The sequence below is a fragment of the Nanorana parkeri genome, unplaced genomic scaffold (genome assembly GCF_000935625.1).
Source record: "Nanorana parkeri isolate BGI_ZX_2015 unplaced genomic scaffold, ASM93562v1 scaffold1041, whole genome shotgun sequence".
In the NCBI taxonomy this organism is placed as follows: domain Eukaryota; kingdom Metazoa; phylum Chordata; class Amphibia; order Anura; family Dicroglossidae; genus Nanorana; species Nanorana parkeri.
In genome coordinates this window covers 512,561-536,701 of record NW_017307309.1, presented here as the reverse complement: position 1 = coordinate 536,701, position 24,141 = coordinate 512,561, and the positions used below count along the sequence as shown (strand labels likewise).

Below are 24,141 nucleotides of genomic sequence, written 5' to 3'. Positions count from 1 at the left end.
GGGGGGCCCGGCCTAAAGCCGTGTAAGGGGCCACAAAATTTCTGAAGGCTGCCCCATTTGTAATGTATTATAATATACACCCTATTACGTTAAAGCTAACTCCGGCCCTCCAGCTGTGGTGAAGCTACAGATCCGATCATGACTTAGCTTCTGGGAGTCACGTGTGTGGCTGGCAGAATCTTGCAATGCCTAATGGTACTTTTGTAGTTGCATCACAAATTTAGGGCCAGAGTTTTTCTAATCCTGCTTTAAAAGGTTTAATCTACCAAATGCTGAAAATACCCAGAAGTTTACTACTGATCTGCGTTATATATCGTGAGGATTCAATCAATAGTTACATATAGGAACTCAATTTGACTTCCAAGTTACATGTACCTGTGAATGTCCTACAAGGATATTTCTCTTGCTATCTTGGATTTTGTGTTTCAATGTAATTGCAAGGGAATTAAAACAACCACCACCTTTCTTTACAATCCCACGTTTAGTTTAATAATTTGTATTGAGATTGTAGTCCATCACGGGAGTGAGCTTGGAGTGGTGGCTACTTTACAACACACACAGGGACCATGGGGAACAAAAGTAGCCACCCTCCAGAAGGAAGGACAGTGTCAGCATGAATTCAGAGATGATTTGAGGATCTACAGCTAAGTGATACACAAATAGGATACATTTTTGCTAGTAGTTGAGGTACTTGAATTCAGTTTTAGGATTTAACTCCTGAGTTTAGTGTCACTTTAGGGTCCCTATCTCATATGTACACACATACCTGGGCCCAGAGTAGCCAGTTACCACCCAGCATATCTTTGGGCTGACCAGCACAAGGAGGACATTTAAACTTCATGGTTGAGCCTGAATTCAAACTAGGGACCTCAGTTATGCAAGGCAGAATTGCTACCCACTGAGCCAACCCATAGTATGGCTACGCTCCCTGCAATTTTATTTACTTGTGGGTGGAAGTCTGACTTTACTTTCATGCCCGCACTGGCTGTAAGCCCAGCAGGTCTTATAGACCTCAGCACTGTGATCACATCTCCTCCATCCTCCTGGCCAATCACAAACCACACAGCCCAAGCTCTGTTTTCTGATTGGCCAGGAGGAGACTGGGCGCACTTACAGCCGGAGCGGGCCCGGAAGTACAGTACCTTCCACATGCAAGTCTTATCTAAGTTTTATGATTATGCAAATCAGCACTGCGGTCGCATCTCCATCCTCCTCTCTTCCTGACCAGTCACAAAACGCACAACCCCAGGCTAGCCCGGAAGTACAGCCATAGCTGGACTTCCACATGCAAGTGAGCCTTGAGTTCAGCTTTAATAAGCTGACATCTAAAAAATACTTTTAAAATGTTTTAGCTAATTTAATTTGTTCAGAAATGACAAACATACATTGCGTGTTTTCCAGCAGTGGGTGAAGAAGAACAATAGTGGTCAGTAGGGGAAGGTAGACAACAGTATTGCCCCGGCGGGGCATGGGGCGCAACAGTGGTGCCCAGCGGGGGGTGAAGGAACAATAGTGCCCGACACAGCATTCTGTGTCCCTCCTCCTGCTGCCCAGTACTCCGTGTGCAGTGAGTGATTTCCTGCCTGATAGTTCCAGCTCTATGCAGACTCTGTAGACTCTTGAGTGCTAGAACAAGGGCTCCAGCACTGGGCTCTGGGACACAGCCCGTAGCCATTGGAAGCTGACATTTTATTAAATCCTGGGATGGTCCTGCAGAATCTGGGAAGGTTGGGGGTATGGTTTAGCTACACTGTAAAGAGCGCATGTCTTTCTGTACACTGGGGCTGAAAACAAGGAAAGCAGCCAGAATCCCTCTAGATGTGCATTCTGCTTTCCACACTTTGCTATCTGTACTCACCTGGCATGAGAGGATCGGAAAGGTTTAGGTAAACTAAGGCAGGGGCTATCTGATTCTAGCAGTTCATGATCTCTATTTATTGAGTGAGTACATTGTATCATAGAAAACATCAGTTATGGCACTTGACAGTGAAGACACTGACCCACACCAGTATGCGTAGCATACATCTTCGTTGTTCTGTCTTTGTCTGCAGTTACAAAGCAGACACAGTCATGTTTAAATTCAAAAAAAGTTGTGTGTGCAGTGGGTGACACCTGGAATGCCAGCTCACAAAGCACAGGGTTAAAAAGATTATTTTTGCAAGGTTGTTTGGTATTCTTAGCTACAGTATATGAAGACTAAATGTGTTCTCAATTGTGTGAGTTTATGAATCCTAGTAAGCATTATTTGTATCTAAATTGATAAAATAACACAGGGCTAAGACATCTAGGAGCCAACAACAATGTGACATATTCAGCCCCCCCTTCCCAATAGCTGCCACTTATACATTTTTTTGCAGGACCTTGCTTTCTTCCTATGCTTTTTGATGTGGAAGTTAACCTGATGGAGGCATGTCAACTCACCCTAAAATCAAGGCAGTCACCCTGTGTGTGTTTTTTGTTTACCCCTTTTACCCTGTCACCCTGCATTAGAGATGTTCAGATTCCAATTATCTTACTCGGAGCTGGAAAAGTATTTGTACTTGCACTAAGACTAGACCTAGAGAAAAAAATCAAAAGTTAGGAGGCAGCTGTCATTTTTAAGGAGCATATGGGGCTCCTGGGATTTGTGCAGCTCTGTTTTAATGCATGTTTTTTTTTAATTTTTATTAAATATATATTGGGGATGCACCTAATACCATTTTTTTTTTCAATTACTGATACTTGTCCAAGTACTCACAGATGCAGGTTCTGATACATTTGTTTATTGTCATTTGACAGTTGACAGACTAATGATTTCAGGACAGTGGTGGAGTGCCAGGGCCCTGTCACAGCTGTAACCGCTGCATCCCTGGTAGTTCTCATGAAAATGCCAAGTATCGGCACTGGTATCTGAACTTACCTACCCTGCATGTTGGAATCCCTTGATTACAACTATAAAAGATCCCTTGATTACTCTCCTTCACCAGAGACCTCTTCCATGCATAGTTCCCAGGTGAATAGTATTTTGCAAAACTATCTTGATATTTAATTTGTGTAAAATGCATATAAAAATAAAATGTTGACAACATTTACACAGGGACATTGCAAACCGCTACTTCTTTTGTTATACATCCTAGATATACAGTAGTTGCCTGGTTTTTGCTCTTTGTATGCAAACGTCACAGAAAACAAATTGGCCTCTCCCAGTTCTTGCTGCAGCATATGGCACTTCCTTATGACCCTGTAAACTTTTGATATCTTTGCATTATGGAGAGGCCAGGTCTCCTTTCCTAGTACAGCGCACTCTATGACAGGTCGCCTGGCTAACAAGTAGTTCTGAGTGGGGCTTACGAGAAGAATGCCCTCGTTATCATGAGCCTTTCTTCTAGTTGCCAAAGTGATCTGGCAATTCATTTTCTGTCTGTGGATTAACATGGCCCAATGTATTCTAAAAAGAAACCACCTGTGGAGGCAGTAGTGATAAGGATCCCACCAGTTCAATTGACAAACAGGGTTATTCACAAAAGGGTAAATAGTTAGGAGAAGGCAGGAGAAGTGAACAATCTAGGACAAAATAGCTGATTAGGAAAATGTCTCCAATTGAGCTCACTTTCCAGTTCAGCTATGTTGTCCTAGATTGTTCACTTCTCCTGCCTTCTCCAATCTCTTCACTCTTTTGTGAATAACCCTGAAAATTTTCTAACCTAGGAAGAACATTTTCATGTTTGTGACATCCGCGTGAGTGGACAGTGAGGTGAGTGTATCTTGCTCCTCAAGGTACTAATAAGAGGGGATAAAAAAACATGCAGGAGTAGGTACATGTTTTGCCCGAAGATGGGCTTTAAAGGAGAACTATGAGTTGAGTGCTTTTCACTCACCTCATAGTTCTAGCCGACCTGTGACAATGAGACTGTCGCAGGTCGGCTCAGTAGATCGGGAGGTGAGTGAACACATACCGGCGTTCGCTCACCTCTCGATCCTGTCACAGCTCTCTGCTGTGACGGGAGGGGCTGGATTCCCCCTCCAATCCGCCAGCGCTGACTGGCGGAACAGACGGGGGAGGGGGCGGGTACAGCTGGCTCTGCCTATCTGCCTGTCAGTCAGGCAGCTTCAGCTGCGGCGTCTCAGTGTACCGCGAGCTACATCTCGCGGTATACTGAGCCTAGGGTGACGGGAGGACGCTAGTTTGTGTCCTCCCGTTACCCTAAGGAGAACTATAGGAAAAAGCCTTAACCCCATAGTTCTCCTGTATCATGGAATCCAAATACTGAGTTATTTGTTGGCGAAAACATCAGAGATGTTAATATTCATATATTTGTTGCACATTGTCCCGGTCATTTAGTTGTGATTCATCACTTGGAACAACTCGACAAATACAGCCTGTAGGTGTAATTGAATATAACCTTATCTGTAGTAGCAAAGCTGGTAATTGGTAATGATATTTATAGAGTTGTTGTTGTGGTATTTGGATATTTGCAGGGCTAGCAAAAAGAAGCATTGTGAATTCCCTAAATCAGTACACAATAGAGAGGTCTATACATGCAGTCTATCAAGTATAATATATTCTTATAAGTAGCTCTGTGGATCTGGAACAGCAGTCTCCATCCTGTGGCTTAGAATCCACATACAACTCTCAGCTCCCTTTTGATGTAACTATCGGCAAATAGTAGGCATTCGGTGTCTGCCGGCATGTTACGGCTCCTGTAAGTGTGAAGATAAGCAGAAGCCGCCTAATTTATATCTTTCTGTTAAAATGTTGAGCAACTTTGACTTCATTCCATAATTCCGTAATCAAAAGCTTATTAAATAAAGCCATGCAAAGATGAGGAGTGAAGTGTGGTAGCCCATAGCATAAAATGTACTGGAACTAGATAAGTAAAATATGAGCCCTATTTGCTTGCTCTGGGTTCCTGCACTTGTCATGCTGTACTTTAATAAAATCAGTCCATTGGAGCCTTTTGGCCACTTATTTTCCTTCTGAAGTCTTCTAGTTTGTGAATTTGTATGCTGTAGAAGGTTTCCAACACATGGGTGATCCAAGTGTGTGACCTAACACATTTTAGGGACTTCACGTGCAGCCCTGAATACTTCTAGGAACCTTTTTATTACTCTTTAAATTTTGCTTAGACAAAAAAATTGGTCAACACCAAGAATTACATCATCCATGCTCAGTTGGTTTATGTACAGCAGTGTTAGAAGCAGCAATGACAAAGGTTAAATTGAACTGGTGGGATCCTTATCACTACTAAATTAAGAGCTGTAGGAGATGGCTGAGAGCATGCACGGTCAGCTGGTAGCTTTTCAGCTTTAGGGTTTGGTCCTCTCTTCTCTGCTTTGAGTCCTCTCAAAAATCTATGCAAAGAAAGACTTTTCTCAGTCTATATTTGCATAATGGTTACAACGCTACTACCCTCCATTCAGGTAAACAAATACCACTCCAGGTTTCCCCACACTTGCCAGCAAACACCAATGGGTGCATGCCAAGCTCGTCACTAAAGAATATACAGTATTCTTACAAGGTAAATGGATGAAGACAATTGGGCCGGCATGATGGAGCTACGGGCCCTCTTCTTTCTCTCTGGCCCCCCCCCCCCCCAACATGCGGAACTCCAGGGCTCGGTCTCAATTGCGACCACTGCGACCCTGGTAGTTCCGCCAGTTCTCATAAAGGTGCTTATTCATGGAGTGACAATGACTTTGGCTGCTTGGCTGGGCATTGCATTGTAGGGTAAGAGGCAAGGGGAATCCCGTATCTACACTATGAGATGACCATTTATATTGTCGGCTATCTTTTTATAGCTTTTAATTTGGTTGTTTTAATGATCACACAGGTTCCTTTTAAGTCAGGTGGTCCGATCAGGTTTGACTGTCAGTTTTTCAGGCGGATCTGATCGGAAGCCTAAAGTTAGCCTAAGGGGAGCTGGATCTAAACAGACGTGCATCTGATTACCTTGACTCTGTCCAGGTCCAGAAAACAAAACCTAACAGTTCTGTTATGGTGGACCTGATTGTGACTGACTGGGGGTAATCTGATGTAAACAGAGACATATCCACTTATATCCGACTCCCCATAGATCTAACCTGTATCCGGTAAGTTCAGTTTTTTCCTCCATCGCAAGATCGAGTGAAAAAAATCTAGATAGACAAGGATATCCCAACGGTGACATCCGTTGCGTACTGCTCTGATCAGCAGGCATTCCTGCATGGATCCCCTGCTGATTGGAACTGACAGGCTCCCATGTGAAAGGGACCAAACACTTATCACTGCCGGGACCACCATGCTTTCTCTGGGCATTAAAAAGTAGATCACACTAATGCCACCTTTGGCATACTACTTGTAACGCTGCTGTACATATAACTGATTATCATGCTTGGCACTGAACAATTTCTTGTCTAAGAAAAATTATAATGGTAAAGAGGTTGTCAGAAGTTTTCAGGACTGCATGTAAAACCTCTGAAATGGTTCTAGATTATCAGTAAATTCAGTATTTATGCAGATTTTGAAATATAGTGATGAAGACATTGTATGCTTTTTTATTTATTTAGTGATTTTGGCTTGGCTGTTGCTGTAGAAACTTTTTATAGTACGTAGAGTAGAAAAGTGTGTGCTTCATCAGTCTTTAATAACTATATATCTGTGATTTGTACGTCACTGTACAGTAGTGATGTGCTTCCTCTAGTCTTCAATGACCGTACATCAGCAACTTGTTTTGTCATGCAATGGTATTTGTTCATTCAAGCCCTTAGGCTTTGTTCACACCTAGGCGTATCGAATATGCCCGTTTGTCGCGCGTTTTTACAGCGATTCGCGACAAACGTGCGTTTCCGCGGGCTACTTGGCTGTATCCCAATGGAAACACGCAACAAAAACGCAGCAAAGAGGCTCATGTACCTTTTCAGGCGTAGGCCGTTTTGTAGCGCGTTCAGACGGGCTGAAATACGGCAAGTGGTGAACCTTGGCCAGAGAAAACAATGGGATTTTCATGTTTGAGCGTTTTGTAAAGCGTTTTGTAGAGCGTTCGTAGAGCGTTGAACGCCCTACAAAACGTACAGGTGCGAACCAGGCCATAAGGTAACTTGCATAACTAGATGCTTGACCTCATAAAAAGTGCTGAGTGATTCACTTCCAAACCCAGAAATCAGGCGTTGTGTAATGTCTACTTGCCCCACTTTCCAATGCAGACTAAACTGACAGCATAAACTTTAAATGTTTTCAAGGTACGACTAATAAAGCCTCATCCCCACCCCCATCTGCTGCTGGCAGTCGTCACATGACCGAGAAGTTAGACACCATATTGTCGCAGCTGAGGCAGGTAACGCGTGAGAGGGATGAGCTCCGCAAACGCTTGGCTTTATCCTCCCCAGGATCAACGTTTGATGACTGCAGGTAAGAGGAGAACGCATTATTAAAGTAATTATTTTAATATAACGTATACTATCTTTTTTTTAAGGTGTTCTATATTTTTTATTCATGCATACACACATGCAGTAACTACGTAATGAATATGTGAGTTTGAAATAGTTGAGTCCCCCTATTTGGTATGTGTATCTTTTATAGGCCGAGTCCTAAATTGTCACCTGACTACGAGCGATTAAAGGTGCAGTGCATGAAAGCCATGACTGAGCTTGAGTCCCTACAGAACCAGCACTCAAATGCACTTAAGAAGTGTGAAGAAGCAGCAAAGGAAGCAGATTTTTATCAGTAAGTAGCTTTTTCTATTTGTGTAGGATTCTTAGCTTTTAAAGTGTCCTATAGTGACTGTATTGAAGTTTCAACTGAATGCACACTTGTGTGCCGATTAGGCCACCTGGGGTAACAATGCAACAAAAGAGCAATCAAATGACAGCATACGGTGCCAGTACATGCCTCCTACTGCGGGCTTTGAAGTTTGTGTAGTGAAGAAGGGGCACACCCCCCTCCACCACCATTCCGCAATACACTGCCCCATGCCAGTGAAATCCATCAGGCCACAGCATTTCCAAGCTAATTTCATCTGCAACTTATTTGCATAGTGAATCTGTTAGGACTCAGGATTGCACAGGGGTGTGTGCTGACAAGCACACAGGTTCACTTTAGTGTAAATCTGTCACAAATCTAGACGTCGGGCGCGTCCAGGAATCAATTTCAACGTGTAAACGCAAGATGTGTTTATTTGCTGAAATCTTATTGGCTACTTCCATGGACTATTTCAATGGACAAACGACAGATGCATCTAAACGCATATGCGTGTAAAAGCGCGTCATTTTAAGCATCTAGAAGCATAAACAAAGCATCTGACGGATTTTGCTGACAGATCTCGGCATAAAAACACAAGTGGCCAGTGGGAATGAAGCCTCAATGCTAATCTTGTCCTTTCTGAAAGTTAAGGTTGGATCCCTCGCACCTCGTGAGCCTCCCTTTTGCTCCTGTAATGTGATGGAGGCCTCACTGAGCAGGCTGTAACTTCTACTAATATTTTTAATGTGTGGTTTTCATAGACGGTAACATCAGTTTTCCTCTTATATGCTTTTAAATTGTGTTTGTGAGAACACTGATTTAAGTTATGTGCCCCAGTTGTATTTAAGGGTTACACCACCTTCAGTATGGCATGTAGTTACCAGATCAATGCGGCATCTCCTAACTTAACTGGAAATTTCTCTTTTATATCTTTGAGTGGCTAAATATTCCGTACAGCATGTCATTTTGAAGAACAGCATTCCCCTTCATCTCATGTAGAAGTGAATTACAAAGCATATAGAAAGAGAACATTAAAGGATATCCAAGAGAGAACCATAGGACCAAAATGGCATGCCAACTACAGGGTACTACTAAAAATCTGAAAATATTGAGCGATTAATAAAGAACCGCTACACAAATGTTTAACAAAATAATTGTTAAAGTTTTTTTTTTTTTTGTCTAACCTCATTGTCTTAGACAGCAATTTCCCCTTCAAGCTGGCCCTCGCAGACCATTTCTGATGCTTTGTATAAACACTAAAGCTGAAAGTGCTCAAAGCAAATAAGCTTTTAGGTTGCAGGCTATAGAACTATGCAATTTTCTATAGCGTTTTCTTTTAATTGTGCTTTGACTACAAATACACATAAATGCTCAGACCAATGCCGTATACTAGAAGTCCTTTTCCAACAGCATTTCCCAACCAGTTTGATTATTTCTTGATTTATAGCTATATAGGTTGTATGGGTCTCTTAATTAAATACATTGCTAGATAATGTATTTATATGTCTAATTTTTCAACATTAAAGGAGAACTATGAGGTGAGTGCTTTTCACTCACCTCATAGTTCTAGCCGACCTGTGACAATGAGACTGTCACAGGTCCGCTCAGTAGATCGAGAAGTGAGCGAACACATAGCGGTGTTCGCTCACCTCTCGATCCTGTGACAGGGGAGGGGCTGGATTGCCCCCTCCCCGCTCCGATTTGCCAGCGCTGACTGGTGGAACGGACGGGGCAGGTACAGCTGGCTCTGCCTCTAGATAGGCAGAGCCAGCTGTCAATCACGCAGGTGGGCGGATCCAGACATAATTGTCGGGGTCCGCTTCAGCTGCGGCGTCTCAGTATACCACGAGCAGTAGCTCGCGCTGTACTGTGGCGTCTCAGTATACCGCGAGCTGTAGCTCGCGGTATACTGAGCTTAGGGTGACGGGAGGACGCTAGTTTGCATCCTCCCGTTACCCTAAGGAGAACTATGGGGAAAAGCCTTGACCCCATAGTTCTCCTTTTTAACATCCTGCTTGTCTGACTTACATGTGGTGGTATCAGCACAGTACTCTGATCTCGGCATAAATAACATGACATATTGAAGCTTCACATTGAATACGTTTATAATAAACATTTTAATACATGCAAAAAATGTGCACTATAGTCCTCTAAAGAGACAAGTTAGCAGAGCAGCTTGCTTTGCAGCTCTCCAACTCTGCCATCTGTTAAGGATGAGTCGCTCCACTGATGACTTATTCCAGTTCTATAAAAAATCAATTGATAAGCCTATTTATATGAGGTAAATAGGAAATATTGCATATTATTATGTAGTCTTACCAGCCAGCGGCCACAATAGCATGAGTACTATTCAGCTGTGCTCTAAGAAACCTGTTTTCAGTCCTGACCATAACAAACAAAGAAAAGACCACTAGCCTTGAGGTCCAGCTGGTCTAACCTTTACAGTTTTAAGGGAATAAATAGAGGTTTAGTACATCTTCTTTTTTGTTTTTCCATTAAGACATTTTTTTTATGGTTTTAAACACTAATTTTACATTGTGACCATCTTTCATGTTACACCCTTATACAGGGATGTAACCTAAAACATGGCCAGATCTCAATCCCCCTCCCGCCCCATGAATTGCAGGTTTCTTTCCTTCACAGGCTTGTGTACGTTTTTTATTCGGTGCGACTGTGTATGGCTCTGCCAACACAGCCGTGTCATCCATTTACAGATCCTGTCAAAGAGGAAACTACAAGTCGCCCACTGCGGCAGAGGGACTTATAGTTCTCAATGGAAGCCAGACAATTGCACCTACAATCCACTGATTGCAGTTGCAATGCTTTAATGGCTCCAATGCAAAAAAAAAAAAGCAAATTTTTTTATTTTTTAATGAAGTGCATTGTTTTTTCCCCTAAAAGGTGGACTTTCCCTTTTTTTGTCAAACCTCATAATGTGACATTTGCAAAAGACTGATCATCAGTTTGCAGCTGTTTAGAGTCTTTCTTAAAAACAAATGGAATTTCTTACAATCTAGGATCCTCAAAAATAATTATTGTTGGATGTATGTAATTAGTAGAATGTGATAGTTTGGGGGTCAGGACTGAGGAATATTGTGGACTGAAGCTAAATGTTTAAGTCCTGGAAGAAGCATGACATTAGAAAACCTCTTAAGACGATCACCCATGTATTTCACATGTAGCACTCTGCACAGCCGTGTGTTGAGCGACCAGACACAGCTCCAAGAAGATGGGGAGAGTCTGCGGCGGAAACATGCCCAGTTACAGCGCGAGTTCAATCACCTGCAACAATCCTGTCAAGACCTCAAGAGGATGCACGAAGCTGATCAGAAGGAGATCTCAGAACTTCGGAGACAACAGCAACTGGTATTTTTGCTTCTTCTTTGATTGTGTAGCAGTACAGTCCATGAGGGAATAACAAAGGATGATGGGTATGCAGATTTTAGCACGTACGGTCTCAACCTTCTTGTATTTTTTTGAATATTTCAGGGTTTTTTGACAAATGTAGGTCATAACATGCAGTCTGATTTCCATATTCTGCCATGATTCATAATAGTGCTCACTGTGCGGTGTCGGGTGCAATCACGACATTTACTGTATGCGCCAATAACATGCAGGGGTGTTCAGATGAGAATAAGTGACTAATGCTTGTGAGTACAAGCCAATACATACGCTGACTACACATCAAACTGCAGGCATCAGGTTCAACTTTCTATCATCAAGCCTGGCACTTAAATGATACACAGATGAGTATGACTGACTGTTTTAAAAAAAAAATATTTTGTTCATGTTATCATAACAGTGGAAATTTTTGTTTTTAGAAGACCTAGAACAGCATTTCTCAACCGTTCTTCAGTCACAGCACTTTGTAAAAGTATGCAAAATCACACCCCAGGCTAACAATGTAAAATACCGTGGCCCCCTCGAAATTCCGTACCAGACTCTTATCCCTTAACTTTTGACCAGTAGTCTGGTATGGATTTTAAGGGGAGAACTCAAGCAAAAACACAATCGTAAATGGATTACCCTTTCACATTTAAATGCCCTTTTCCAAATCGGGAGCCCCTCTTCCTTTCACATCAGAATCCCCCTTTCACATTAGTAGCCCTATTTACATTAGGTGCCCCCGATTTTCAAATCAGAGTACCCCTTCACATCAGAGCCGCCTGTCTTCACATTTGATTCCCCCCCCGTCTCACACTGGAGCCACCCTTCACATTGGAATCCACTATTTTGACATCCGAGTCCCCCCTCTCACACTAGGAATCCCCTTCGCATCAGAGCCCCCTATTTTCATATCAGAGTCCCTCTCTCACTAGGAGCCCCCTTCACATAAGTCCCCCATTACATCAGGAGCCCGCTTAACATCAGGAGCCCCCCTTCACAACAAACGGCACCTTGGTTTAGAATGTCTGACTAAAAAGAAGTTCTGGATTTGGGGTAGATAGTCAAAAAAGTTCCACAATGACTAATGTGTTTAGTGGTGAAATCTTTATAAACACTCGCACAGCAATAACAAATAAAATGGTAAAGAGAGTCTTGGGGGATTGCAGCTGTAGGGATCAGATTTCATACAATCTGTTCCCTTACCACTGATTGGTACTTTTTGCTGACATCTTTAGTGTTTAGGAGCATAACATCTATAAAAGCAAGTTCGGAATGCAGCAATGTAAAGATTAGATTGTAGAGCATATGTTAGAATATTCCCTTCTAAAAATATGTTTAGTCATTTTAAATGTCTTTTTGTGGTGTTACTATGTTCTTTTGTACTGTTAACAGGTGCAGGTAGTCTTAAACCGGCTAACTAACGTGTATGCATATCCATAATCTGTTGTGTTAAAACCCCCGCCAAGATATTTTAGTTACTGTTTTGCTGTTTATGTCCCTTGAGACAGAACTAATGTTTTAAAGTTGTCACCAGAACCATAGGTGAAGGTAAATTCTCCAGTTGAGACACCTGTTTGATTTATAAGGTCTGTTTAAAGCTGGCCATGTACTGCTCGAATTTTGGCTGAATCAAACTGTGGGTGGCCCTGCTAGCACCCCTCTTTTCGATAAAAAGGTCCATTTTTTTTCTTAAAGGAGAACTATGGGGTCAGGGCTTTTTTTCCCCATAGGTCTCCTAAGTGTAATAGGAGGACACAAACTAGCTTCCCCCCGTCACCCAAAGCTCAGTGTATGCTTTGCTTATAAGATGGAATGTGTGATATTTGTGTGATACTGTATAGAAAGACCCTAGTTCAGGGACTAACCCTTCATCATACTATACAAAAAATAAAGAAAATCTCTCATCCACTAGCACCAAAAAGCCAACACTTAGCCAGGAACACCAAGGGAAGCATATCACACAAGGAGGCAGCCCATCTTTAGTCAGGGAGACTCGACTGATCATCAAATAGCAGAATACAAAAACAAACCTTCCCTAGTGCAGTAATTATTTATGAAAGAAATTGTTTAGCTAAAAACATACTCACAATAGGTATAATAAAAATGTTTACCAATCGTAGTACCACAGGCAGCAGTTGTAGCAAGCAGAGCTGAATGTTATGTAGAGGCTGCAGACCAGCACCCATATCACAGTACACACAGCATCCAGGCTGACTCATTTCTGGGGCCGCACCTCCATCTTAGCTGCTGAAGGCTCTGAAGAAGGGGGCGTGGCTCCGGAAACCGATCAGCCTGGAAGCTGCGTGTACTGTGATATGGGCGCTTGTCTGCAGCCTCCACATAACATTCAGCTCTGCTTGCTACTGGGACTATTGATACAGCTACTGCCTGTGGTCCTATGCTTGGAAAACATTTTTTTATTCATATTCTGAGTGTGATGTTATTCAAACAATTTCTTTAATAAATGATTACTGCACTAGGGACGGCACTCTGTCTGATTTCGTATTCTGCTATACAAAAAAGTATAGTTAAAAAAAGTACAGTTAATGTGATTTTTATCTAAATATTTGTTTTGGTCTTCACCTTCCGCTGTAGGTGGTAAAACAGAATGGCTCCTCTGAACTCATTAACAAGCTATATGACACTGCTTTGGACAAGCTAGAAATTTTGAAGAAAGACTATGACACTTTACGTAAACAGTACAATGAGAAGGTGACCAGCCATAATTTGGATTTAGGGCGTTTGGAGCAGAGCGAGGAGGAGAAGAGGAGCCTGCAGAAGCAGCTGGAGGGGCTTCTAAAGCAGAGGGACAGTGCACTGCACCTCCAACATCAGTACACATCCTCTTTAAGAAGGTAAGCATGTCCTGTATGAACACCAAAGTTTCCAAACGTTGTATTTGCCTATGACGTATATATAACTAAAACAACATAAGATCTTTTGGCTGGAATTTCAGACTTGATTGTCTAATTTTGAGTTTGGTAGTTACCATGTGTAAAGAAGCTTTGCTTGCCTAAACTAAGGTGAATTGCATTCTTTCTACAGGTACGACTCCATTCAGCAGGAATTGAATAAAGCAGCATTACAGAACAAGGAGCTGCAGAGAGAAGTGGAGAGGCTGCAAGCTGAGGCTACACGGTTTAAGACCATGCAACTTAAGGCAGCCAAAGATGCTGAGAAATACAAGGAGGAGAGAGACTCTGTGTTCAATGAGTATCGCTTAATCATGAGCGAGCGGGACCAAGTTATCAAAGAGATGGATAAAATGCAAACTGAGCTTGAGCTAGCACAGGGGAGGCTAAAAAATACATCCAGTGAGAAGAGAGTTGCCAGCGAGGAGATGGAAGCTCTTAGACAGGTATATTTAAGTCGTGAATATTAAAGCAGACCTAAACTTCAAAAGTGAAAAGTTGCTGGTGTAGCAAACATCTAAAAATGTTAATTGTGTTTAAACAATACTCGAAAAAATAGCCGTGCACTTCCTGGTATTTAAGGGAATCTAGGTACTCGTGTCCCTACAGCCTCATAGATCTCACGCTGCAGATATATACTAAGATACTGCTAGTCTTAGGGAATCTAGGTACTCGTGTCCCTACAGCCTCATAGATCTCACGCTGCAGATATATACTAAGATACTGCTAGTCTTAGGGAATCTAGGTACTCGTGTCCCTACAGCCTCATAGATCTCACGCTGCAGATATATACTAAGATACTGCTAGTCTTAGGGAATCTAGGCACTCGTGTCCCTACAGCCTCATAGATCTCACGCTGCAGATATAAACTAAGATACTGCTGGTCTTAGGGAATCTAGGCACTCGTGTCCCTACAGCCTCATAGATCTCACGCTGCAGATATATACTAAGATACTGCTAGTCTTAGGGAATCTAGGCACTCGTGTCTCTACAGCCTCATAGATCTCATGCTGCAGATATATACTAAGATACTGCTAGTCTTAAGGAGATTTGGTCACTTTTTTGCTGCTCACTGTTCTCCTTGCTGGCGGGTTTGCCATGTGGAAGCAAAGCCCTGACTCTACCAAGATGGCCACCTCCACACAGAGGCACAGTGCAGAATAAGGCATGGTGAGTCCTTAATGGGGAGAGATCAGCTGCAGGGAGACAACGGGCAGTTCTGGTGTCTAGTCCTTTGCCCTCTACCTGACCTTTTTTGTCCCAGTGTTTAAAACCTCTTTAGTTTGCATTGTATTTTTATTGTGTTAGAAAAGCAGTACAGAGAAAAAACTGTGACATTTACAAAGAGGCAAGTTGCTTAATTGACTTTGTTCAAGTACTGGCTAAATAATGGGCTTTGGTCTAGTTCCTGTTTTAAAGCAACCATTTTTATCAAATTAAACTAATTACCTTTCACACAATGTAGGGAAGTGAATTCTGGCTGTCAATCACAGCCCGAATGTCAAAGATATCCTAGCACGTCCTGTGATAGTCAAGTGCCACTTGCTTACTGAAGTCAATTGGTATATATCAGAGGTCAGGGGGAAGTGGCTAGAGATTGAGCTGAAGACTCCACAAAAAGCTGACATTTGCAGCAAGAGCACTGTTTAGCCTGCTTTAGCTTGCCGGTATCAAGGAAAGAAGCCGTGCTGATTATAAAGGTACCACTATGTTTAAATTCTTGTGAAATGAAAAGGTTCAGTTTAAGGAAAGATGTTTATTGTGATGCAAAAGAGTCAGGTTATTTCTACATCAGAAAGTGTAGCCAGATGTGTAGTAGAGAAAAAGCTTAGTTTCCCATACTCTATTCCTTTTCCTATTGGGATTTCCACCTCAATTCCCCCTTTTTGTAATTTGGTATTTGGTCATCTGTTTTGTGATATTACCTGTTGCTATATCACTGTCCATGTGTTTAGTCATAGACTTATGTTAATGGTATCTTCTGTTGCCCAGGAGCTAAACTCTGCCCTGGTAGAACGGGACAGGGCCATCTTTGAAAGGAATGAGCTTCTTGAAAAGTATTGCCATGAGGTGAAAGACAAGGCAGAAGCACAAAAGGAGCTAGATCAAGCCTGTAAGGACATAGAGACTGTGAAAGAAGAACGGGATGTGGCAAGGAAAGAAAGGACAGAGGCCATCATACAGAGGGACCACCTACTGAGAGAGTACTATCAAGCCAGACAGGTACATTCACAGTGTGGTTGTATCATTTTGCAGCATGTACAGCTAGGTCACTTCCTGCCCCTACTCTGTGAATGCACAATGAAGGAACAGCAGCAGGCTGATGAATTAATTCATTTGTTTACTGTGCTCTCTCCTCCTGTCGGCATGGTACTTGTCTGCAAATATGCATATAACACAACTCATTGGCTCCTAATGCTGTCCTTCCCTATCTCAGTCTAAGTTCTACTGCACTGGAGGCTTATGCCGAGGCTCAGTCGGTTTTTTATTTCTTTATTTTTTAATGAATGCAAAGCTGTATCCGATGTGATTATGTGCCTGGAGTTCATTTTTTCAATATAACCATTTAAAGTAATTCTGTGATAAGACTGCCATTGTGGAGCTCTCCTGCTAGTTGCCCGACTATCATGCTGATGACCTTGCTTTCAAACTGAGTGACTGACTGACCCATAACGAGTATAGATGTGTTTTTATTTGTGTACTTGGCCTTTTACAAGTTAGGGGATGTCATTAACAGCAAGTGTTTGCATTACAGTAGAACCGCACCCCGTGCAATTTCTAAACATGTGTAGTTCTTTCATTGTATTGTATTTTTTTTTCCCTCTCAAATATGTTCCTCAAAATGGTCTTTGCTTTTGTTTCTTATAGATTCAGGATTCTGCTACTCTAGACATGGAAAGAGCCAACAAAGAAATTGAGGTCCTGAGGAAGCAGTATGAAGCCATGAGCCATGAACTAAAGGAAGCCACACAGGAGGCTGAAGTAGCCAAATGCAGGCGAGATTGGGCCTTTCAGGAGAGGGACAAAATTGTGGCTGAGAGAGAAAGCATCCGGTCAGTATCTCCATGTTCAATTTATTTTTGTGGATAGCTGGGTTTTGAATCTGGGCAATATGTATCACTTCCTGTTTCCTTTCAGCATTACTGAAGTGTTCTAGCGCACACCTTTTGCTTTATGGCTCATGTAACTCTTTCTACTCTCCTCATCACACTCCTCCAGACATTGTAACATTCTCCTCCTGTGTGTCTGCTTTTCTCATCCTTTGTTGTCATGTCATCCTGTTCCCTCGCTGGATTACACAGACTCTGGAGTGATTATGGGCCACCATCAATTACAGCACACAGCAAATGGAGTGCAAACATGCGCAGTGAGAGCACACCCACACATACAGAGCACACAGTCATGGAATATACAGAGAGCACACACGGACAGGTCACACTCAGAGAACCGACATTAACCACTTCAAGTCCGCGGTGTTAAAACCCCTTCCCATCCAGGCAATTTTTCAGTGTTCAGCGCTGCAGTACTTTGACTGACATTTATTCCGTCATGCAACGCTGCACTGAAATAAATGTTATACCATTTTTTGGGGACAGAGAGAGCTTTCTTATGGTGGTATTTAATCACCACTGGGGGTTTTATTTTTTACTATATTAAGGGAAAATTACCGAAAAAAAAAAAAAAAAAAAAAGTTTCCCCTATATTAAATGATAAAACATTTAATATTACCCAATTTTTTGGTAAAATATAAAAGATGGGGTCACGACGGGTAAAAAGACACCAAACATGTCAAGCCTTCAAATTGCATGCGCGAAGCCTCAAAAAACGACAATACCCCAAATTGGCTTTAAAAGCTTTTACCGCTCATCAGTTTAGTGTTATCAGTGATTGATGGCCCTAAAATCATTGCTCTCACTCTGACGTTCGCAACGATATGTAACATGTGTAGCGCAATTGTCATTTTCGCATGCTGGCGTATTTACGTTTTATATGTGCGTAAAAGTGGGGGTGGGGGACTAAACATATTTTTTTTTAAACTCTTTTTATGTTTTTTTACACTTATTGTTATTGCTATTACATAGGGGGATAACAATCCCTGATGAAGCACAGATCTGCTTCATCATAGCACATACACGCGATCGGTAGGCTATAGAGCTGCCGATCGTGTGTATATGAAACAGCCGGTAACGGCTCTTTGCATTGAACAGGCTTTTTCTGCCCGTGCGCACGCTAGGGGGCGGGCGCGAGCAGAAAAAAAATGCAGAGTCCGCCGACCGTCCGTTTTTTTGCAACGGGTGGATGGCAACAGGTTAAACACAGCACACTTCTACTTTACAACTTTTTAATGTTATGGTAAGCATTGTTAGGAGAGCATTGTGGCATAATTACTAATTTCGCTTTTAACATAACACTGTTTTTTTCCCCACGTAAGGCATAGATGTCACATCAAATAAATAACAATATATAATATGTGTAGGTGCAGTGCATGAGGAAGATGAAAATTATGGTTTAATAAACACAGCAAAAATGGCAAAATTGCTCCGGTCCCCAGGAACAAAACCATTTTCTGAAGCTGTGTCACTGAGGGGTTAAGGGAAACCATTAGCAAAGCTGTAACATTAATCCTGCGCATACATGGGAATAAGAAAAATCCATAACAACATGACAGCATTACTACTTGTAAATAGGGTGGCTGGTAGCGTAGCTTACATGCTTTAACATGCTGTGGCCTACAGGAAGCTGCATAATGGCATTTGGAAATATGGAGAGTGACAATGTAACTGTGTTGTAGTAACACAGACAAAGGTATTAAATAGGTGTTTAATAACAGCTAAACTTGAAGCGAAAGTTAGGTTTGGATTGTCAAAAAATGCTCACCGTCTTAAAGTGACTCTAATCTCAGGAGTTAAATATTAAAAATGCATTCAAGTACTTTAACTATTAACTATCTTATTTGTGTATCACTCGGCTGTAGATCCTCAAATCGTCTCTGAACTGGTGGTGACACTGTCCTTCCTTCTGGAGGGTGGCTACTTTTGTTCCCCATTGTCTCTGTGTGTGTTGTAAAGTAGCCACCACTCCAAGCTCGCTCCCGGGAAGGACTACAATCTCACGTTTGGTTTACTAACTTGTATTGAGATTGTAGTCTATCACAGGAGTGAGCTTGGAGCGATGGCTACTTTACAACACACACAAGGACCATGGGGAACAAACGTAGCCACCCTCCAGAAAGAAGGACAGTCTCTGCACATATTCAGAGATGATTTGAGGATCTACAGATGAGTGATACACAAGTTGCATTTTTGTTAATAGAGTACTTGAGTGTATTTTTCAGATTTTTTTTTTTTTAAAGATAATTTTTATTGATTTTTGCAAGTGTCTGAGACACAACAATGATAACAACAACACCATCAACAAACAACAATTGGGTCAACATAACCCAGGCATTTACACATCAGTACACTCTCTATGTTGGTCATGAGGTTACATGGTTACACAAGCTGTGGATGCAATATTCCAGGTTCAAGACATGGTGATAAAGCTCTAAGATAGGTATCACAGAACATTGAGAAACAAACTCAGCCACATATATCAGCAGACCAAAAAGTATCACCTAGGGCTCATAGGTCCAGGACTGGGGGACTCTGGGCCAAAAAGTTAGTACTACCCCGTTTCAAAATTTGTGTTTGAGGAGGCCAGCCATGGGTCCCATATGCGACCAAAACGTGTCGGGTTACCTCTCTGCTCGTATGTTAGTTTGTAAATGGGGAGTGCTTGATTAATCAGTCTTTTCCACTCGCCCAGGGAGGGGGCCGCCTGGCTACCCCAGACTAGGAGAATGGTTTTCCTGGCATAAAAAAAAAAGGAGGCGGATGAGTGTCTGAGAACGGGAGGCCAGTGTTAGCTCCCCAAAGAGACCCAGGAGGCAGAATGAGGGGTTGCAAATGTTGGGGAAGCCGAGGCTGACCTCCATGAAGGAAGTGATTTCCGACCAAAAGGCTCTTATGACGGGGCATTCCCAGAAACAGTGCAAGAAGTCGGCCTCTCGCCCGCAGCGCTTAAAACAACGCGAAGTCGGGCGTAGGCCAAGTCTATTCATCCGGGCGGGAGTGTAGTAAACCTGGTAGAAGAACTTCATTTGGATCAGTTTGTCCCTAGACGCTATTACAGAGGACATGTACCCTGTTTCCCCGAAAATAAGACCTACCCCGAAAGTAAGACCTAGCACTATTTTTCAAGATTCCTGTAATATAAGGCCTACCCCGAAAATAAGACCTAGTTTGGCGGTATCATGTTAGGGGGAACTTGAAGAGCAGGAGAGACGGTATCAGCCTGCAGGGACATACTGTATTAAGGGGATGACAGGGGACTCCCTCCGGCCAGCGCAGTGACAGGGAGCACTCCAGTACCATACTTCACCAACTGCTGTCCCCCCGAAGGCACTGCTTAATGTAATGGTACTGTACTGTATTGTGTACCGGTAAATGGTACCATACTTTACTGCGCTGTCCACTGTCTGATGTTCCCACTGCTGCACCGCTGGCACCGCTGTCCCTGATGGCAAAGCATGCCAGCACTGTAGAAAGCAAGGCTGCGGCAGCGGAGGGAGCAGAGCCGCATTAGCAGATACACCCCCTGAAAATAAGACCTAGTGTGTTTTTTGGAGGCAAAAAAAAATATAAGACAGTGTCTTATTTTCAGGGAAACACGGTAGCTGCTCTCAAAGTCACCCCAATAATCTTCCACCGGGTCCGGGAGGAGCGACCGCCACTTCTGTTTGCGGTCGTCAAATCTACCGGCTCTGGAGGACATGAGTTCCGCATAGTATGTGGAGATAAATTTTGACGAACCTTCCTCTCGCAGCATTCCCTCCAGGGGCGACTGGGCTGGTGTAATAGTAGTTGATCCAAATTGGGTACGTATCGCATGTAGCAGCTGAAAGTAGGCCAAAAAATCAGAAGGGGATAGTCTCAGCTCCTCCCTAAGCTGTGGGAAGGTAAGCATCACCCCATTTCGAAACAAGTGAGACAAGGATTTAATGCCTTTTGAGGACCAGAAGGCGGCTGATGGTAGACGTTGCAGCTCCGGGAGGGCCGGATTACTCCACAAGGGGGAGAAGGGAGAGTGGGACCATTGAGGTAATGATAAGCTATTAACAACATATCGTAGGATCCGGACAGTTACAGAAATCATCTCCGCCCCTTGCTGCTTTTGGGTATGATTAATCCCTCTATAAACTACATTTTGAAGGGATTCAAAGGAAGTTAGTATGGCTGCCTCAGCTGCTGTACATGCGTTTCCAGCTTGGGGGACCAGCCAGTCATGGACCACCACTAACTGGGATGCCAAATAGTACATTTGAAAATTAGGAAATGCCAGGCCCACCATGGTGCGAGGGAGCTGCAGTACCTCCAGGGCCACCCTGGGAGTGCGACCCCCCCACAGGAACCCCGTGCAAATTGAGTCAATTTTACGGAAGTAGCTTTTTGGGACATAGCAAGGGGCATTCGCTAGGATATACAGTAGCTTAGGGAGAAAGTTCATCTTAATGATATTGACTCTCCCCATAAGGTCCAGCGGTAGGTCCATCCACTGTTTAGTTTTCAATTGAAGAGAGTCAATAGTCGGGGCCAAATTATTAGTAATATAAGAGGAGAGGGGCAATTGAACCTTAACCACTAAATATTTAAAGTCCTTTACCACCTTTAGCTTGGATACAGGATGAATATTCGCCACCGTTGCCTCATCTAGGGGAAAAAGGACCTTGAAGCCCGAAAACGTTCCAAAGACATCCAATAACTGGAGGAGGTGGCATAGGGAGTTATTCGGGTCAGACAAATAAATTAACGTATCATCAGCATACAGAGAGATCCGCTCCTCCAGATCACGTATCTTCAGGCCATGTATATTCACAGACTTCCGTATCCTAAGCGCCAGGGGCTCAATTGCCAAGGCAAAAAGGATAGGGGTGATGAAAACACAACCCTGTCTCGTACCCCGAAAGATACTAAACGGGTCGGATACCTCTCTGTTGATGCGCAGTCTGGCCACTGGGGCGTTATACAGAATCTCAACCCAACGGATTATATGGGAGCCAAACCCATATACTTCCAGTACTCTCAGTAAATAAGGCCACTCAACGCTGTCGAAGGCTTTTTGGGTGTCTAGCGAGATCACTGCCCTACCTTCAGTCGTGGGGTGAGAATATAGGAGGTTGGTGAAAAGTCTACGGATATTCATCCTGGTGGAACGGCCTGGCATGAATCCCGCCTGGTCACTGCTTATTAGGGACAGAATGTGTTTATTAATGCGCATTGCTAGAATTTTGGCAAGGATTTTTGCGTCTACATTAATTAAGGAAATAGGACGGTACGAGTCACATTTAGTCGGATCTTTTCCCGGTTTTAAAATCAAGACTATAAGAGCTTCTCTCATAGACGGGGGGAGTATACCCAGCCCAAAAGCCTCATTATATGTGTCTAGCAGGTGTGGCCCTATGCCTTCCATATAAGAGGCGTACCACTCCACTGGGAATCCGTCAAGCCCCGGGGTCTTCCCAGTAGGGAATTGGGCAACCGCCAACTCAATTTCGTCAGTAGTGAGCGGTTGGTCCAACTCCTCTCTGGCCTGAGAGGACAGTGAGGGGAGGGAGATTTGAGACAGATAATCCCCCAGCTCAACGTCCGTATATTGGGCTCTGGAGGAGTATAAATCTCTATAGAAGGACAGGAATGCATCCATAATGCCTTGGGTGTCAGTGACCAGGGACCCCGAGGGAGAGAGAATGTGGGGAATAGAGGTAGGGTTGAATTCCGGCCTTGTAAAGTATGCCAGTAATCTACCCGCCTTATTCCCAAACTCGAATATTTTTTGCTGAGTATGTAGCATTTTCTTTTTAGTTTGTTCCAGCAGGAACAGGTCATATTTGCCCCCCATCCAGTCGCTGTAGGCTGATGAAGTAGGGTCTAGGACGTAGTTGGTCTCAGCTTCTCCCATATCACTCTCCAATGCTAGTGCTACCTCCCCCTTAAGTTTACGGACTGCTCCCGTGGCGGCCATGAACGCTCCTCTAAGAGTGGGCTTGAAGGCTTCCCATTTAAGGGAAGAGGAAGTAACAAGGGCATTGTCACTCCAGTGATAGCCAATAGCCTGGGAGCAGGCAGTCTCCACAGAGGGGTCAGACAGCCAATGGGAATTCATCCTCCACACTCTGGAAGAGAACGAATGTCCCCAGCTGAGCTCCACTAATAAGGGGGCATGGTCTGAGATCCCCCTAGGTAGAAAGCGCACCCCTGAGAGTCTTGGAAGAAGCGTCGGGGTGACAAATGCCAAGTCAATCCTGGAGAATGTCCTGTGTGTAGCAGAGTGGCTTGAGTAGGCTTTAGTATACGGCCACTTCCAGCGCCACACATCATGAAGCCCAATTCCCTGTATCCAGTCAGTGAAGTTACTATTGAGTCGCCCTCCGCCTCCCATACGGTCTAGTAGGGGGTTAGGGGCCATATTAAAGTCGCCTATGAACATCAACGGGGCCGTGGGCATGGTCAGGGCAGCATTAGTGATCGCATGGAGGATGTCCACCCCTGGGGGGGGGGAGATAAACGGAGGCCAGTGTCAAGGGAGTCCCCTCTATCGCCATATGTATGATAACAAATCTCCCGTGCTGGTCAGTTTTAACCTGGAGAACATCAGCATTAAGCGACTTAGCTAGCAGAATGGACACCCCATGTGAATATGATGAGTATACAGCATTAAAGGATTTGGCTACCCAGTGTTTTTTCAATGCCAGAATCCTAGATCCCAGCAGATGGGTCTCCTGCAGGCACACCACATGTGGCTTAAGTTTAAAGAGGAAGTCGAATACAAGGGAGCGTTTGAGGCTGGAATTCAAGCCCCGAACGTTCCATGAAATAAATTTATATTGCATCAGAGGACAGGGAAAGAGTCAGGGCAGTTAGAAGGTGAACCTGTGAATTGAAGCGGTGAAACCTCATGAACCAATGCAAGCTGTAGAGCGTCATAACATACAAACAGTAGAAAACGTCAACAGACATCCCAACATGAACTACCATTCCCATCCCACCCCGCTTGTTAACCCAACTCTAACAAGCCCGGACCCCTTAACGTAACCAAAACTCAAGCACC

General features: G+C 43.4%; 1 protein-coding gene across 2 annotated transcripts in view; it reads left to right on the top strand.

Moving 5' to 3' along the window:
* DLG5 (discs large MAGUK scaffold protein 5) overlaps positions 1 to 24,141 on the top strand; it is a 98,677-nt gene that overhangs the window by 23,523 nt on the left and 51,013 nt on the right. For both annotated transcript variants that reach the window (XM_018567389.1, XM_018567390.1), the window contains exons 3-9: positions 7,198 to 7,366; positions 7,538 to 7,681; positions 10,879 to 11,062; positions 13,679 to 13,938; positions 14,129 to 14,441; positions 15,988 to 16,218; positions 16,864 to 17,048. In XM_018567389.1, the coding sequence (XP_018422891.1) occupies positions 7,198 to 7,366; positions 7,538 to 7,681; positions 10,879 to 11,062; positions 13,679 to 13,938; positions 14,129 to 14,441; positions 15,988 to 16,218; positions 16,864 to 17,048 (1,486 nt within the window). The remainder of the gene's footprint in view (positions 1 to 7,197; positions 7,367 to 7,537; positions 7,682 to 10,878; positions 11,063 to 13,678; positions 13,939 to 14,128; positions 14,442 to 15,987; positions 16,219 to 16,863; positions 17,049 to 24,141) is intronic.